At 44.6% G+C, this 17,489-nt stretch overlaps 1 protein-coding gene across 1 annotated transcript in view; it reads left to right on the forward strand.

Moving 5' to 3' along the window:
* The first annotated feature begins 13,626 nt into the window (after positions 1–13,626).
* CMTM8 (CKLF like MARVEL transmembrane domain containing 8) overlaps positions 13,627–17,489 on the forward strand; it is a 34,144-nt gene continuing 30,281 nt past the window's right edge. The window contains exon 1 of the mRNA XM_072327476.1: positions 13,627–13,828. Within this exon, the coding sequence (XP_072183577.1) occupies positions 13,664–13,828 (165 nt within the window). The 5' untranslated portion in view covers positions 13,627–13,663. The remainder of the gene's footprint in view (positions 13,829–17,489) is intronic.

Consider the following 17,489-nt stretch of genomic DNA (forward strand, 5'->3'; position numbering starts at 1 on the left):
CAGAGACTACAGCTGTAGTTTGTGGCGTTTTTTTGACTTAGTGTTTTCTCTTTTCTAAGGTTCCTTGTGAATGAAGGTAATTCAGTTTGTTAGACAGTACTTAGTTGTGAAGCACTGTACAGTTAAGGAGGTACGGGATTTTTTGGTGAACAAAATAACACACTGTCTCCCTGAAAGCCTACCATAGAAGGAGAGCAATGTCCTGATTCTCCGCTTACTGGTAGGGGTACTGAGACAGGTAAAGATGGTTGCCCAGCCAACCTGTGTCAGGACTCATTTTGTTCTTAATTTTAAGCCAGAGTTTCAGCCATTAGGTCATTTCTCTCTGTACTTACAACTCAACGTTGTTTTTAATTTAAGGGTACATTAAATGAACCGGTAGAATAAATATGTAGGTGTATTAAAAGTACTGTCTGAATTCTAATGAGTCTGAGTGAATAGGGAGGTAAAAACCATCACAAGAGAATCAGGGTGGATATATTTCTTCCATGGGGGCATTTTCTTCCATAGGGATAATGCTTTCTCACTGGGTTGGTGCTTATCAACAGAGGCTGACACTCAGGTACAAGAAACATGGCAGACAAGAATTCTCTTTCACATGCCCTGTACTGATGCCTGCTCCCCATCTTCCCACTCATTTCATTGTAAAGCTGGAATCGTATGAACGACGTACACAGATATCACATGGGGTGATGAATGCCGGAATAAAGCATCCAGAAACACATAGCATTTCTTATTATTAAGAGTAAAATTATTTCTCTTCCACCAGGCTCCTGGTCACGCTTGAGTTTGTCTCCAGTGATTAGCAGTGAGCTGATGGAAATCTGAGCAGGAGAAGTTAGCACTTCAGTTTTGAATAATGGATGAAAAGAGTATCTGCCTCCAATCCCAGCATGTTTAAAGGAGAGGTATCTGGCATTTGGCTTAAATGGAGCCTACTTCTCAGTCTGTTGTAATTTGATGGCAAATTCCTGCCACCATGCCTTGTATAGGTACTTCAGATACTCCCCATCCTGCTCTTACAGAAAACAGTTACAGAGCTGGATTTTAAGATGAGGACAGTAGAATGACACCCAACAGAATGGCAGCTCTCTCAGAGTTCCCCCTTCCTATGTTCCTTTAACTATTTATGATATTTACCTATTGCCTACAGTATCTGTTTTGGAGAGATACTGTAAAGGGTAATGGTAGGGAGCGCTAGGAACCATATGTTATTTCAGTAAGTTGCTAGAAACAGCACAGACTAATACTTTTACATGTATGACTCCCTTATAATTCACACCATAAATTAAAGCATAAATAAAATTAAAAGCATAAATAAAATTAAAGCATAAATAAATTAACATAAATTAAGCACAGTTCTGGTATCTGAGCAGTTGTTGACGTTCAAATGAGGAACTGCCAAAGTCTGCCCAGTGTAATGGGCAATATTATAATATATTAAATACTATAATAATGAGTGTAATATTACGCTCTGTGATGTTAGTTGTTCTTCTTGTGACCAAACTGGGTATTTGCTTTTTCTCTCTATGTTCAGATGAGAACGAATGACATTCACTGAACTAGTTTGCCCTTCCCTTCTCCAAGTCCACATCCATTACAAATCCCATTTTACAAAACAGAAACGATTGTTTCTTGCCATAGAAACGTGCTGCAGCTTTCAGCAGGGTGGATTCTTGCCGGATCTTTTGTGTTTGGAGGACTTAGCAAATATCTTGCAGTTTAATGACTAAACACAGCCATGCGGTAGGCTCAGAAAGCACAATGGGGGATTGTTAGTTTGCTTTTTTGCCTTTTTTAAGGGTGAGGAGATACTGGGGAGCAAGCCAAATCTGGTAGCAAGTGCTGGCAGTGTTCCTGATACATGTAAATAGTAATATGGAGATGTTTATGAAGCATTAGCTACTCTTTAAAATGCAAACATAAAACACATAAGTAATGCTGTCAGCTTTTCAGTAACTGTGAACCAGCTTTTTAAACGTGCCATTCTTTCTGGTACCTGCTGTCTGTATTGTTGCATCGATAAATAAATCATCACGTATCGTGACATGATGTTGAAGGCTCCGTGCTCACCAGAGAGTGCTCTGTGTTATGGTGACTGAACAGAGGCAGCCATGGTTGTGCCGGTGCTTTGGAACCAAGCCCAGTTCTGACACAAGTGTTTTAATGGGGCATTTAAGTTCAGAAATCCTTCCAATTTCCTCTTACTCTGCAGAGTCGCATTTGAATGTGGCCGACTTTGTTTCTTTAAATGTAGACCTCAGCTGCATAATCTTCTTCAAACCTGGAGCTGGGTGGTAGCTGCGGCTGCACTGGTCCTACCAGTCTCCCCCTGTCCAAGTTCAGTCTTATCCTCTGATTTTCTTGCTCATCTGTGTTTTTTTTCCAAGCTGAAGGCTTCTACAGAGAAGGAATATCTTCTGTCTTGTGCCGGTGCCCAGGAGAGATGCAAAGTATGGAAAAAGATCTTCCAAAATGTTAAGCTGCTGGTTGGAATCCTTCTTCCGCTTGCATCTTTATTCATACATTCACCGCTTTCAAGCAGCAGCAGCTCAGGTTTTCTTAGCAGCACTCCCTGGGGCAGGAGCAGCTGCTCAGGCTGGGATGTGTGATCAAACCAAAGCCAAGGCAGCCAGCAATCGTCCTCACCCAGCAGAGTGCTTAAACTTTGTAACAAAAGCTGCTTAATTTGTTTTTAGTGCATTGGATTCTGGAGCCGTAGTATCCTGCATATATGCTTAATGTACTTCACCATACTCACTCTAATAATTTTCTTTTTTTCCTGAGATTTTCTCTCTAATTTAGCCACAAATTCACCATTTTTTTCTAAAGCTTAGAATTTATCTGCCTATAACCATTACCGTTTGGCAAAGGAACGTGCGGTTCCCAAGCGTGACATTTTCCAGGTGTGGCCTTTCTTCCAAAACACAATGCGCTTGGCTTCACAATGCAAGGCACTGGAGAGCAGCAGATGAAAAGAGCGGGCACAGTTTGCTTCTAGAAAGCAATCCGATCAAGTCTGCAATGAGGGAAGAGTGGCCTGGGGCTGAGCTGCCCACCCTGCATGTAAATTGTTTCGAATGTCATTTGTATATACTGCGCGTGGAGGAGAGGAAACAGAACTTGAAGTGCTGCACTCCTTAGAGAGCAGAAGAGACAGTGAGACCAGTGCAAGAGCTGGTAAGCCAAGAACATGCTTTAAAATACAGGAGTCCAGGCAGAGCTGTTGGAGAGCTGATTTAAGCCCCCTTTGGTATGTCATAATGCATCAGGAGCAGCTTCACAGCAACACGGTTCTCTTCAAAACTAAAACCTGGAAAACTAAAACCTCCTCAGCAGTGCAGCAGTTGCTGAAGTGCAAGGGAGATTCCACAAGCACACTCAAAATATCCACATGCACAGAAAGAGAGCAGCTGTGTTTCAAGTTCCCCCTTCCTTCCATGTATCAATCTTCAAGTGATATACAGAAAACTTGAGATTAGGAAAATATGCTGTTCATGCACTCTAGGCGGGTTTTGTACAGAGGAAATATGCACTTCGTTCACTTCGCAGTGAGATTGTTTGAGATCAGAAGCATGCAGAGATATTCAGGAGAAAGGCTGGCAAGAGGTGATCTGTGAGCTGCAAGCTCTTGAGGGTAAAGACCCCCATTCTTTCTCTCCCACGCTGCATTTAACTGGTGAGAAGTAATCAGAAGTGTTGCTTGCCTTTCCATCAGATTGTGATTTTCTCCAAAGTAAATGAGGAAGGATTAAGTCTGATGGAGCAGGCAGAGAGAGGCTCTCAAAGCAAAGCTGAAAATTCCGTTCCTGGAATTCAGAGGGAATCTTCTTCCTTCTGTTCACAACTAGAAGTGGAAGCCCCAGGGAAAACAAGGTACGCGTAGCTCCAGCTATTAAGATTTTTATGCGATCTTAACAATCAAATGAGCTGGGGACATGAAAAACACTTGGTGAGCCAAGCACGTTTGGATAGAATGTGTCATGTGAGCACAGGAGCTGAGTAAGGGGATCATTCAAGGAGCGGTAAGCTGATATTGGGAGGTTTAAACATCTCTGCTTTTCTAATGTTGGGACAGAATTTAGTGAAAGGACAGGTGGATTTTAGGAAATGGGGTGGAAAACTGGTGCAGTATAGCTTTGGATACCTTGTTTTAATCACTAGCTTGGACTGGATTGATTTAAAACACACAATGAATGGGAACTCTGCACCAGGCAGTCAGACCTTAGATGAGGTCCTCATCAACACATCTCTAAAACTGACATCGTTTATTGTTGCATAAGTTACAAGGGGTAAGTATGGAACCTGATCTGTTCAGAGGAAACGGCCTGAGTTGGGACTGAAGCCATTCTTTTCTCTGGGCTGTTAAAGGGAGGATCCTGGGATCACTGACTGTACTGAGCACATCCAAAAGAACAGGTGAATTTGTTTCCCAGGATCGCTTGCTGTCCGAATGTCTTTGTGTGTCAAGTACCCTTTTGTAAAGATTGGAGATGTGCACATGCACAGACAGCAATTGAACAGGGAAAACTGCCAAGTCTGATTTCAGTTCTGAAGTATTACAGTGCCAACGTGAGATTTATCTCTATTCTGTGCGGTATTCTTGGGCTCAATCCATCACAAGTCTTTGCTTTGCTAGACAGAGTTTTGGAAATATTATTTTGATTTCCCAAGTATTATCTGGCTCGAGGTAATTAGTAAAATACATAGAAATCCAGTAAGCAGATCTCCAAGAATAGCTCTTTTTTGTGTGCTGTTCTTCCTAATAAGGATTTGGAATGTTTGGGATTGGTGGTGTTTGGGGTTGGCAAGCTTTGTATATTCAGCACCGCCTTTGAGCAAACACAGCCCAGTCCCTCTGCATTAGTCCAGAATCTTCAACCGGTTGTAATGCATTGATGGCTTTTTCCAGCACAGCTTATGTCAGGGGACTCACTAGCAGTGTAAGTAAAGGGTAAGGGCTGCTTCTCAATGTAGCACTAATGGAGAAAGCACGCCTCTCTGCTGCTTGTCTTATGATTGATGCTTGCAAAAAGTTATTTTCAATCACATTAATTCTACTTACAAAATACTGTGAACTAACAGTGTCTTTTTCCAGACAGGGACACACACACAGCAAGTATCTGGGAGATAAGTAGTCCTTCAAGTCCAACCTCTTTATCACTTCCCAAAATGGAAGTGGGCTTGAACTGCATCACTTGTGCTGCACATGAGGTAACACTGTAGGCCTGCTGCCCCTGAGTTCCCCCTTCCTGGAGAGGCAGCTGTGCATGCTTGCAGCTCCCGTTGAGCTCTTACAGGAAGACATAACCACATACTTAGCACAGGTGCCTTTATCAGCATCTTTTTCTTTCCTATGCGCGTCTTTCTTTTTCTTGATTGCCTTACATTCAGTTGCTTTACAGTTGGGGTTACTTTGAAGGCTGGAGGAATTTAGCTTAAATTCCTCATCTTTCATTGCGATAGAATATCTCAGTGTTGTACCTTGTTATTTATGAAGGTAATTTATTAGATCCTGTATTTTAGCACTGATGCATTTGTGTCATTGTGTTACCCCCGTTTCTCTTACTGCTGAATTATATGGAGAGACCTTGCAGTAATGAATTTGTACAGCCCACAGAATTAGTCTTCTAGAACAAGAAGGATGATTGCATGCAAGAAATAACCTCAGATTTCATCAAAGCAGTAACTGATTTGAATATGTCCTTGCTAACTGATGTTTTTCCTTGTACTGCCAGCCTGAACAATGAATCACAAATATATGATCTCCCTGATTAGTACTTCAGCGTAATAGTAATCATAGCGTCATTTAAACAGGTAGCACAGAAGTCTGATGCATGACCTTCATTCGCACAAACTGATACTGTTTGGTTCCTGAGCATCTGATTGAATCCTTCTGAGGAAGGCAAAATGGAGGAGTATGGAAAGATCTGAAAGTGATGTAAATGTTAAGAAGATGTTGTAACTGATGATAAACTCTTAGTAGAAAAAGGCTACTTAGAGTAAATTGACCTTATTTATAACCCAGCCGCAGCAAGTATTTACAGCAGAGTCTGAACTTTGTGAACGTCATCCTACCTCAAAGTCCACAGTAAACCCAGCTTCTTAACTGTGATGCTTATGGGGATTGGTTCCATTGTAACAAATCTCCTGTCAGAAACTCAAACTATGTCAGACATGTCAAACTCTGTCAGACATTCATGAATATATGGTGCTTTTAATTCACCTCCATATTAGTAATTTGAGCCCCGTCCATCTCAGAGTATCCAAATCTAATAGCACAATCCACAGGGCTGTGCCAATTCCCATTACTTTCACATTCAGATACCTAGGTAATGAGGTCGCCTTCCATAGAAAGGCTGTATTTTAGCTATAATATGAGCATTTAGTAAAATCCTTCTTGGTGTGTTTTTCACGGTTCAAAGAGCTTAGATAGTCTAACTCCTATCAGCTCTTCTCCTAAAATCCCCAAATGAAAACCTTTTCTTCTGAAATTCCCTTTTCTCTCCCTGATCTAGCAAAGAAGCATTATCCATGCTCAGTAGCTGGTTAGCAGGGTGGTAAATGACTTGACAGGATAAGCTTTCTCAAGACATGTCATAAATGGGATAAGCCTTTGTTCTGAGGAAATTCCAGTCCCTCCAAAACGCATCCCCTGGCCGCTCTGTAGGCTGGCACAGCGCGCCGTTCTTACACAGTGCAAAGCCTGCCGTTTTCAAAGCAGACTAAGTGAATTAAGAAATTTAACCCAATCCATCTTCTGATTCCTTTAAAGATCCCAGCAGGTGTTGCTCGAGAACACAGTCTCTTCCCCAGAAATATACGCAGTTTTAACAGAAAAATCATTCTCTTCTATTTTATCTCCTGTTTCTCCGGCTTCCTGTTTTTCCTGCAACAGCTGCTTTCTGGAACCTAGAATAGAAGCACACACAAAGCGTGTTGCATCACTGCACTTCTTTTTTCATGAACTGGCACAAGACTCAGCCAGCGTGAGCAGCTCTGCACGCTGCTCTTGTGCATATCTGCAACGTTAATGCTTTGAAGGCATCCAGTAATAATTCATAGTCATGAGAGGTGTTCTACGTATTCTTATAGTACATGCACCTATGTGTCCTTTGAGTTAAACTTAGCTCTATTTTGTGCCACAGATATTTGTTTCTTTGGGTGTTTGGTTTTTATTGTTTCGTTTCAGAGCTAAGACTGTTGTGTGGGTCACTTTGTGATAATAATGACAGGGTCACTTTGTTCTTTGTGCCCATAAAAGTACTTTGACACTGGTCTACTGGCAAGGGCTGATTTGAAAATACTGATAGCGTATCTCTTGGTCGTTCGAGATTTCAATCATTATGTGGTCTGAAGTGTTCCCGTGTTACAATTTTGCTCTTATAGTCAATAGAAGTTAAATGTCTTTATCCCACAGGGGATGGCTATGTAAATCAGCGTGAAGAGCTGTGCAGGACTGTAAAGCATCTGCCCACATTTCTCTGCCTTCTCCTTCTACTGCTGCATTCTCCAAGATCTAGGTCAGCCTCCTGCCAGGCATTCTCCTCTCTGTCACTGCAGCCCCCTGTAATTCAGCTTTTAGACTGTTAACCTCTCCCCAGCCAGCTGACATTTTTTGTCAGTAGATGCTTCAGCCACAAAACAGGAGCAACTGCCACAAATACAATCCTGTTGTTCCTCTTCCCTGCCCAGTTTCTTCTGACTTCACCCTAACCCTCAAACTTTGAAGAGCTGATTCTTGTACAAGCACCATCCTCACTGAGAAGAGACCATAGATGTCTTCAGAGAAAAGGGTTGTACTGTAGTACACTACTCCTCGTTTCTACTGTAGGAATGTAGAATTGTAGAATCATTAAGGTCAGAAAAGACCTCTCAGATCACCTCATCCAACCACCAACCCACCCCCCCAATGCCCACTGACCACATCCCTCAGTGCCACATCCACATGGTTCTTGAACACCTCCAGGGACAGTGACTGCACCACCTCCCTGGGCAGCCTGTGCCACTGCAGCACCGCTCCCCCTGAGAAGAAATTCTTCCTAATACCCAACCTAATAACTATTTAAATTGTAGCAGTAATCTTTGTACAGCACTCAAGGCTAGTGTGGAACAGCTGAAGGAAAAGATCACCCTTGACAGCTGTCAATTCCCTGTTTGTTTTCAGGGAATTAATGAGAGGCTGAAAAGTTTCACTGTGATTTCCTCACAGCCTCATCCATGACTGGGGACAGCATTTACTGTCTCCTCCTAGCTTCTGGCATTGGTTTGCTTGCAGGCTTTATTAATGTTTAGTACTCTTGCTTTGCAAGAGAAGTACAAACCCTTGAAATGTCTGAGACCTAAAATGACCTGTTATGCTAAATTGTTAAATAGTGAATGGAGCTTGCTCTGTACATATGTACACGTGGAGAAGACATCCAGCGGCTGGCAGGCAACAGCATCACCAGATAGCATGGCTGGAAGCTGAAGCTGGACAAATCCAGACTGAAAATAAAGCATTTTAAAAGTCTGCTTCAGGATGGTGACCCCATGGAGAACATTCATGAATGTGCCTCAGGGACAGCCTGTCTGAATATGCCTAGTGGACAAAAAGTTCCTTCCTCACTTAACACGGTACAGGACACTTGAGTATCCAAGTGACTTGTGATGTGCAGGTGTGAGAAGGCATGGCCACCAGCTGTGCTCAGAGCTGTGCTTGCACACTTACTATAGGACAGCTAAAGACAACTGAGAAGCAGCCCTTGAAATGCAATATATGTAATATAATGCAACCACAACATCCATTCTGAGATTTGTACATAGACTCCAAGCTTCTCGCTTTTATCTCTTCCCTTAACTGAGTAGTTGCACTCTCTGCCCTGAGGTTAAGTGTATGCGTGTAGCACGCAGGGACTGTGAAGTACAGATCTGCTCTGAAGGAAATAAGCAGCTTTTCCTCAACACACTATTTAAGGCACAGTTGTGTTTGGGAAGGATTCTTAGATTCCCAGAGGAGACGGAACAGCCTAATGCATAGAAAACACACGGTTTATGTACTTTGTGACTTCTTTTCTTAGCATGATCTCTTACAATGAACAGTTGACATAGAGTCATGGTGACGTCTTTCAGAAATGAAAAAAAAACTTGAAAAGCCAGTATCTTACTGTTCATAGCATGGTCTTCATTCTCTGTGTGGCAGTTCACATGTAATAAGACAGCATTTTGACAGGTAAAATGCATGTGTGTCTACAGACCTGCCTCTCTGTTCGTGTAACACAGGTAAACTTCCTGCATAGAAATAATTGAAGGAGAAGGCCCGTGGAATGTAAACAGCCAATTTTGTATTTTCCTGCATTAAGGCGGTAACTTTTGTATCTGGTGGTGAAATCCCATGCACTTTTATTACTCAGTTGATGGACTTTGAGTTAGTATTGATCATGGATTCATGAATTTTGGGGTGTCCGGGCTGCAGAGCCAAACAAATGCTGTGCTCAGTAACCTCACGTACAAACACAAATCCTTCCATGGATTTGAAGAGCCAGCGCCATTTTGAAGATGAGAGTTTATCATCTATTCACTCTCTCTCACAGCAACGTTAGAAAGGCTGGGTATCTCCATAATGAAAGCCAATTTTACTCTATTAAATGCTGGTTCGTGCAGAATCATTTGTCTTGACTTATCACTAGGTATGTTTGTAGTATATCTCACTACTGAAGTATCAGAGTCAAGTATTTCTGGTTCGGGCTAGTGTAAATCAGGTTTTCTGTACAGCTAGGTAAGCTGTCAAAGAGTCATGCATGTTATTAATTATTTACTCTAAATACACAGCTCAAAGCCTATACATTGCTGGTTCCAAAAAGCCATTAGGAAGTATTCCAAACGTAGCTTTAACACTTGATTTATTGCTTAGTGGAAATATCCTCAGATGAGCACAGTTGGATGTCAAGGGTGAAAAGATTTGGCCTGGACATCCAACACTGATCCCTATTCCTTACATTTAGCCTAGGTTCTACAGCAGGTACAACTCCTTCCTTGTTCTCTTGAGAATAAACTCACTTATTTTTCTCTGATCGCTCCCATGTTGTTAAAAAGTACATTGTTGTTGGTGGCCAAAATGTCCCGATGACTGGTGAGGAGTTTCAGTCACCTTGCCTTTATCTGTTCCCTTGTTTGGTTTAGCTGACTTTGACGTTTGGAAGTTCTGAGGTTTGGGAGGGGTGAAGGGAAGTTGTATTTCAAAACCAGAAAAAAAAAAAACAGTTCAGGAAATTCCAGTCATCTCTGCTTCTTGGTCGTGTGAATAGACTTTAATGAGCACTTCCAGTTGGCCACACTGCTGCTAATAGGGTGGTTCTGGAGAGCTCAGTCAGAAATCTCAAATATGTTGATTCCTCAGGATTTGAGATCCAAACCAGCTTAAGTGGAAGAATCTCTTAATTAGATATCAGGACCTTCCAGCAACAATTCCTTTACTTAGAAACGTTATCATACTTTTATCAGCTCTTTTGCTTTTGCTAAAACGATTAAACAGAAAAGCTTACAACGGGTTGGGTATTTATTTATTTTCTAATCACAGTTTACTTTGTGAGGAGATACAGGAGTTGACAAACAAAGGTAAGAATCCTGACTGATGTTTGCAAGGCTCACTAATCCTTCCCTTGAAAGGTTCATTTAAAAGACGGAAAATGGGCCACCTTCCTCTCTCTTGGTAGCTTTGTAATGAAAGGCTGATTGTTGGAGCGGCAGCATTCAGTTCTTTTGCTTCTGATGCTATCTACGTGTAAAAAAAAATCTAGCTAAGCTCAGATGCTCCCTGCAGGCTTTTCAGTTGCAGCCTTCAGCACCAGATGCAAAACAAAAAGCCAGAGCTTCAAAGTTAACGTTCTAAATGCTGTGTTTTTTTAGCGAAACTCATTTGTTGATCACGTTTGCTGGAGAAAATTTTGCTAATTAGGGACATCAGAGAGCAAAGTGTTCTCCAGTGCAGAGAAGTCGCCCAGCAATGCAGCCATCCACCTCTTGTTGAATCAGTTCCAATATGTGACATCCTCAGCAGCCATTAAAAACGTCTGCTATATTGATAGTTTGAGCACAGTTGAAACAGAAAATAAATCTCTCTGCATCTGTGTTTCACTTTTTTTTTCCCCCGAGGACCTGGGATGCTCAACTGTTGTATGTAAGGACCAAAAGCAAAGGCATGTATTGGTCCGATGTTTGATGGCCAAAAAAGCAAACAGCACTGACTGACCTCCAGAAGCACAGTGAGCAAAATGCGCAGTTTTAGCAGCATGTACAAAGTCAAGCCCACTGAATAAAGGCCCTGGAGACACAGTGAGAATATACATACGGTGGGAAATAAATCAGCTCTCAAAGCAGCAACTCAAACCATTTTGAAACTTGTGCGGATTACTGCATTGCTGATAGGAATTTGAGCCCCACATTTACTCACTTGTGGATGGGGAGGTTTGAAAACAATGATTCAGCGCTGCAAGCAATGGATCCACTGACAGCAACAGGGGCATCTCACAGCGGCTCCGGCACTGGGGGGAAAGCTGGGCAGTGCTGAACAATCAGCGCACCTTTTATTTGCAAGCCGGCTGAAGCTGGTCTCTACACAAACCAATGCACAGTCTTCCTTACCACCTCAGCTCTTACTTTTAAAGGGAATAAAACAGGAGTGCAACCAGTACAAAAACACTGGTGACTCCACACCGACACACAAGATAGTAAAAAAGTGCAGAATCGTTTATTTATGATTGAGATGCTGTGTTGAATGTTATGAGATGCTAAGTGCAGTTTGCTAATGGTCTACTTTTTCTTTTTCCCCTCACACGGTGTATCTGTATCTCATACCCCATTGAGTAACCGGCAGCTCATCCTGATGACCCGCAGCTCATGTTTGCAAAACGCTGCCACATTTTTTTCTGCCACCTCAAAGCAAAGTCACCCGTGCCTCTGAATATGCTATGCAGAGGCTCCACTGATCCCGAGCCAAGGCACCTTCAAAGCACCCCTGTGGAGCCTGTATTATGACACACTTACACCGTGAGGGAGGCACAATCAATTATAAGCAGCAGTTCCTTTGGGTCATTCACATTTCCCGTACTGATGGGAGAAACTCTGCATCCTCCTCCTCCCTCTCCAGCTCGTTCAGTCCCCTGCTGAAAGGTAACACTGCAAGCCCATCCTTTGTTAGCCAGCGGGAGAGCAGCAGTAAACAATTCCAGGACAATAGCCACCAGACATATGGAAAACACTTCAGTTTTACTGAGCTGCCACTTAGAAATGCTTCACTAATGAGAATTCCTGAACGCCGAAGGAAGCTTTCACCTGCTGGCTGGTTCTTGAAACACTGTGCTTTCTGTGGAATGGAAGATTGCTTCAGAAGCTCTTAAATGACCCACGTTTTTATGTATTTATTTATTTTTAAGGGAACGCTTAAGGCTAGACTGGAAAGTACAAACAAATACAGGTTAGGGAACAGCTCGGCACTGTCAGGTAGTAGTTTAATAATGACCTCATACTTTCCATTTCCAGCGTCTTTCAGTGTTTGCCTTTTACTACACAGAGACTCTGGGTTGTTTGTGAGATGCCAGCTAAATCCCCAGTTTCAGCCCTCAGAGGACTACTGCACCTTCCAGGCCCTGATGTCTGCCTGTGTCTCTGCGTGGTGGTCACATTCCCACAGTCCACCTGCAGCAATTCATATTCCTAGGATGTCTTCATTAGTGCTGGCCACAGGTGACACTGCACAATGCTGGGGATGGGCCTACCAAATGGTGCTTACCAACCATGGGCTTCCACAGTGTTCCACAGTTGCTCTGGAAGAAAGACCAACACCTCATAGGATTATAGAATCATTAAAGTTGGAAAAGAGTACTAAGATCTCCTAGTCCAACCATCAGCCCATGCCTGTGACTGCTCACAGACCATGTCCCTCAGTGCCACATCCACACGGTTCTTGAGCACCTCCAGGGACAGTGACTGCACCACCTCCCTGGGCAGCCTGTGCCACTGCAGCACCGCTCCCTCTGAGAAGAAATTCTTCCTAATACCCAACATGAACCTCCCCTGGTGCAACTTAAAGCCAATCCTTCTCATCCCATCACTGTTAACTGGGAGAAGAGGCCGATCTCCTCACCACAGCCTCCTTTCAGGCAGCTGTAGGGAGCGATCAGGTCTCCCCTGAGCCTCCTCCAGACCCAGCTCCAACCCCAGCTCCCCCAGCCGCTCCCCATAAGACTTGTGCTCCAGACCCCTCACAAGTTTGCTGCCCTTTTTTGGACACATTCCAGGGCCTCGATGTTCTTCTTGCAGTGACTCTGGGGCCCAAAACTGAACACGGCACTCGAGATGCGGCCTCACCAGTGCGGAGCACAAAGAGGCGATCACCTCCCTGCTCCTGCTGGCTGCACTATTTGGCCTCCCGCAGCCCTCCCTAGTGCTGAGCTTCCCCACCGCACTAACCCCGGCGCGGCCCGTACACCCCACACCGCCGCGGAGCCCGTCCGGAGACGCCGCTACCCCCGCGCCCGCCTCTCCCCCCCGCGGCGCCGGGGCCGCACAAAGCGGGGCGGCGGCGGATCCTTTCCCGCCGCCCGTGAGGCGGCCGCCCTCGCCGCTGCCCCCGCCCCGCCGCTGGGCTCGGGGCCGGCCGGCAGGCGCGGGGCAGCCCCGAAGCATGGAGCCGCCGCCGCCTCTGGAGCAGCCGCCGCGCCCGCGTTCCCACACGGTGACCACCACCAGCAGCTCCTTCACCGCCAACCTGTCGGCCAGCTCCAGCACCCTCGCCTACGACAGGGAGTTCCTGCGGACCCCGCCCGGGCTCCTCATGGTGGCCGAGATAGTGAGTGCGGCGGGGCGGGGGGGGGCGGCAGCTCCGGGTCATCGCTGTAAGAAGTTCTGCCTTAGTTTCAGCCTGGAAAACGCATCAGTAGGTGGCCAAGCGCTGCAGGGTGCTGCAGGTGAGGTGGCACCGAGTCAGCACCGGCCGCAGCCCGCGGTCCCGTCAGCCCTCGTAGCGGGCACGATTCGGGCTGCGCAGTGACTTCTGGAGGCGCTTCTGAACTCCGCAGGCTGCGTGTGCTGCGCGTGTTACAGCGCACCGACAGCCGTGTGCCACAGTCAATTAAACGGCTTCTCTCCGCTTTGTAGCCAGCAACATTTCCCTGTGCTCGCAGTCATGAGATGGATACGCGTGTGCCAGGAAGGATGGGGGCCCCGTGGGTTTGTTATAATTCTGGTCTTCGCAGGGCTCGGGGAGATGCAAGCAGGCACGTGCTGCGGTTCAGTTGTGCACCATGGCGGCAGGTGGCACGGGGAGCCCATCTCAGTGTTAAACAGCAGGCACGGAGTATCTCTGAGCCTGCTCATCTGCACTGGTAGTAATTAAGGAGCTTAAAGGACTTGTCGCCCTGGCCAGTTTTCTTTGAATTTCCCTTTTGCTTTGATGGCGATGGAAATATTACCTACAAAACCAGGTTCATTTCCATTTGGAAACATTGCGTTTCAGTCTTGCTTGTGACACAACTCCTGGTTATGACTTTTCCAGTAAAATAACCCAGAGAATCTTTGGCCAAACCATTTCCAATAGTTCTGTATGATTTTATTTATTATTTTTTTCTGAGGGAAAGTGTTCTTTAGTAGATCGTGGCTAGCTTCACATAAGATTTGGATTTCAAATTGGCACTGAATCCTGCCTGTTGTGATCATCCAGTGTATCTCAAAGTGATGTCTTGCCTGCACAGATTGGCTGCTTGTGGTGTTTCTGACCTTCAGTACTGGTCCCCCCAGCTGTCAGCCCTGTCCTCTGTTAACCTGTAGTTTGTTGCAAACCTGTACATGGGACGGGCTTGTGTTTGTGTCTGTATTTCACCTTGGGAGTTCTCAACCTGATGGATTACTTCCAGCCTGTGTGCCATGCTCTGAGCTGCAGCAGCTGTGTAGTGCCTGCATAGTTGTGCTTCTGCTGCCCTGCTCTGAGACACCAGCTAGATGGGCAGGGATTGGGGATGCTTTTAGGAGCAGCTTTCGTTTCTCACCCACTCATCAGCTAGACACCGTGTTTGTTAGGATGCTGTGTTAAAGCTAAGCCAGGGGCTTGAAGCAGGAACACTGAAGAGTTAGCACTGCATGTTTGATTACTGCCACTGTCAATCAGCAACATGCACACTGAAGTTTGTGGCTGTTGGTTCTGAAACAAGAGCTCTCTTCTTTCTGTAGATAAAGGGCGAATCTCTGTTATTCTTCCCTCCCTCTCCTTCCCAGCGTGGGTGCTGTGAAGATGAGTAATGGCTGTGTGCATTTCCAGGTGGGCTGGTAACCAGATATGGTACATTCAGATTTATCAGCTCCTAGGAGGAGGTTCTTAGCCGTGCTGTAAAACACAAGTCTGCCATTAACTAAACCTGCTGCTTCCAATTGCTTCAAGAGATGTTGGCTTTATAAAGACAGGTTTGATGATGGGTGAGGTATTATCTGTCTTCATGTAGCTGCTTTAAAGCGAGCGTAAAGCCACAGTGAGGCTGGCCATGCATATTCAGCAGTGGTGTAACTGTGTATCCACACCTGGTTCAGCTTCATGCTGTAATGCCATTGGATCTGGAACTGCACATCCAGTGAGTGAGCACAGAGCTGCAGCTGGAGGTGTCAGCAGTAAATTACCAGGTGATGGCAGATGGCCATTGCCTTCTATGCAGCCAGAGGGCAAGCAAGGCTTCCTGCTGTTTGCAAGGGAAAGAACTGGGGTCGGTTTATAATACCACTGGATTTCTAAGGGAGGCCTTTGGGAACTGGTGTAAAACACAGCTTTGGTGTGTGGAAGTTTATCCAGTTTAGTTTAACACTGAAGTCATGATGTGAGATGAGCAAGGCAGTGGCTCCTGACTCAGGAGATCTGTATTTGCTGGTCTCAGTGGGCTGGGCGGCTGCTGGCAACAGAAGGAATTTTTCTGCATCTCAGTGACTTCAGGTGTCAGTCTCCTGAGCTAACGCTGCAGTAAAGGTGCATCGTGCAGAAGGCAGCGGGTGCTGATTTCTGTAGCATACCCCCTAAAAAGGAGGATTTAGATTTGCAAAAGAAGCAAGTACAGTAATTTCCAGGGATGTCTTTTGACTGTCTCTTTTCCATACACTGATGGCCTAGAAAGACTCTCTATTTGTGGGAATTTTATGGCTCTGATAAATGGTGGCAAGCAATACCTCCCGAGCTTTCAATCAGTTCCTCAAGTCAGGCATTATGGATCACTTTGCAGAAGTGGAGTTTTGTGGTTGCCGTGGATGGCGTTACAAAGGTATTTACTTTCCAGCACAATGACATTGATTTCTTCAGACCGTTCCCTCTCACCAGTGTGTTGCTAGATGCAGAGTCTCTCTTGAAACTTGCCCCAGTAATTCTAAGGCTTGTGATGGCTATTTGTCCATAACAAAACCAAATATTACCTAGCTGGAAGTGGTCTGAGAGGTTGTTACGCTGCAGCTGCAAGCAAAAGCTTGTGATGGTGTAATTTTGAGTAAATTGTAATTGCAGTCATGTTTCCTTACGCTGCACAGATTAATGCTATACATTACTCTTTGAGTGAAATGCCCAGAATGCAAAAGGTGCTTGAAATAGAAACTTGAGAGGTGCTTATTTATGTTATTGGCGCCACATAAAATTGTGCTTCACGTTTACGTTTTTCTGGAGAATAAAAATAATTTGGATGACTGTTTCTTTATTCTTCAAATGAACCTTTGGAGGCATAATTCAGACTGGAAATCTTGTTTAACTTGCTTATTCCAGTGCAATGGTGAGCCTGGGAATGTGAAATAGATACTGTCAAATTTGAAACATAGAAGTTACCAAAAGCAGAACCTGTCATTTCCAAATGTTTATGCCTTTTCCCCTTTAGTAGACGCCTAAGGAGATGCATCACAATCTTTAACGGGTTTTCAGGTTTTGAACTGTTAGCAATGAAATCATAGAGATGTTAAGATAAACAGTACAGTGGGAACATGTACTGTAGAAAACTTAGAAGACATAAATTACGTTTCACTCTTAAAACTGTCCTCACGTTTTGCTTTTTCTTTGCCTGCAGTTTAGAGCTTTTGTGTAGATGCTCCTGCATCCCTAGCTCTTGGAACAGCCTCAGAAACACAGGGGGAGCCTCCTGAAGCCCCTTCCCTCACCTGAGCAGCCCCAGCGCTTCCTCTGGGATCATTAACAGTGGAGATTGTTTTCCTTTTAGCAGTAAAATTGTTACTGCAATCAAAATGTGTCTGCATGCATGAAGGTGACAGTGTTGAGGCATCTTCTGATATGCTGAACAAGTGCTTTGTCTGAAAGAGGTGCATGTAAGTGTGGTCTTAAAATGATTCACTTTGAATTTCTGAGGGAAATAGCTACTCTGTTCTCATCAATCACTTCATTCAGCAGCTTCACCTTTCTGCACATGAATAAGAAAACATACAGTACAAAGTCTAGGCTCTATCCTTTCCTCTTGATCAGGCAAAACCCCTACTGAAGTCAG

This window comes from Excalfactoria chinensis, chromosome 2 (assembly GCF_039878825.1).
Source record: "Excalfactoria chinensis isolate bCotChi1 chromosome 2, bCotChi1.hap2, whole genome shotgun sequence".
NCBI lineage: Eukaryota > Metazoa > Chordata > Aves > Galliformes > Phasianidae > Excalfactoria > Excalfactoria chinensis.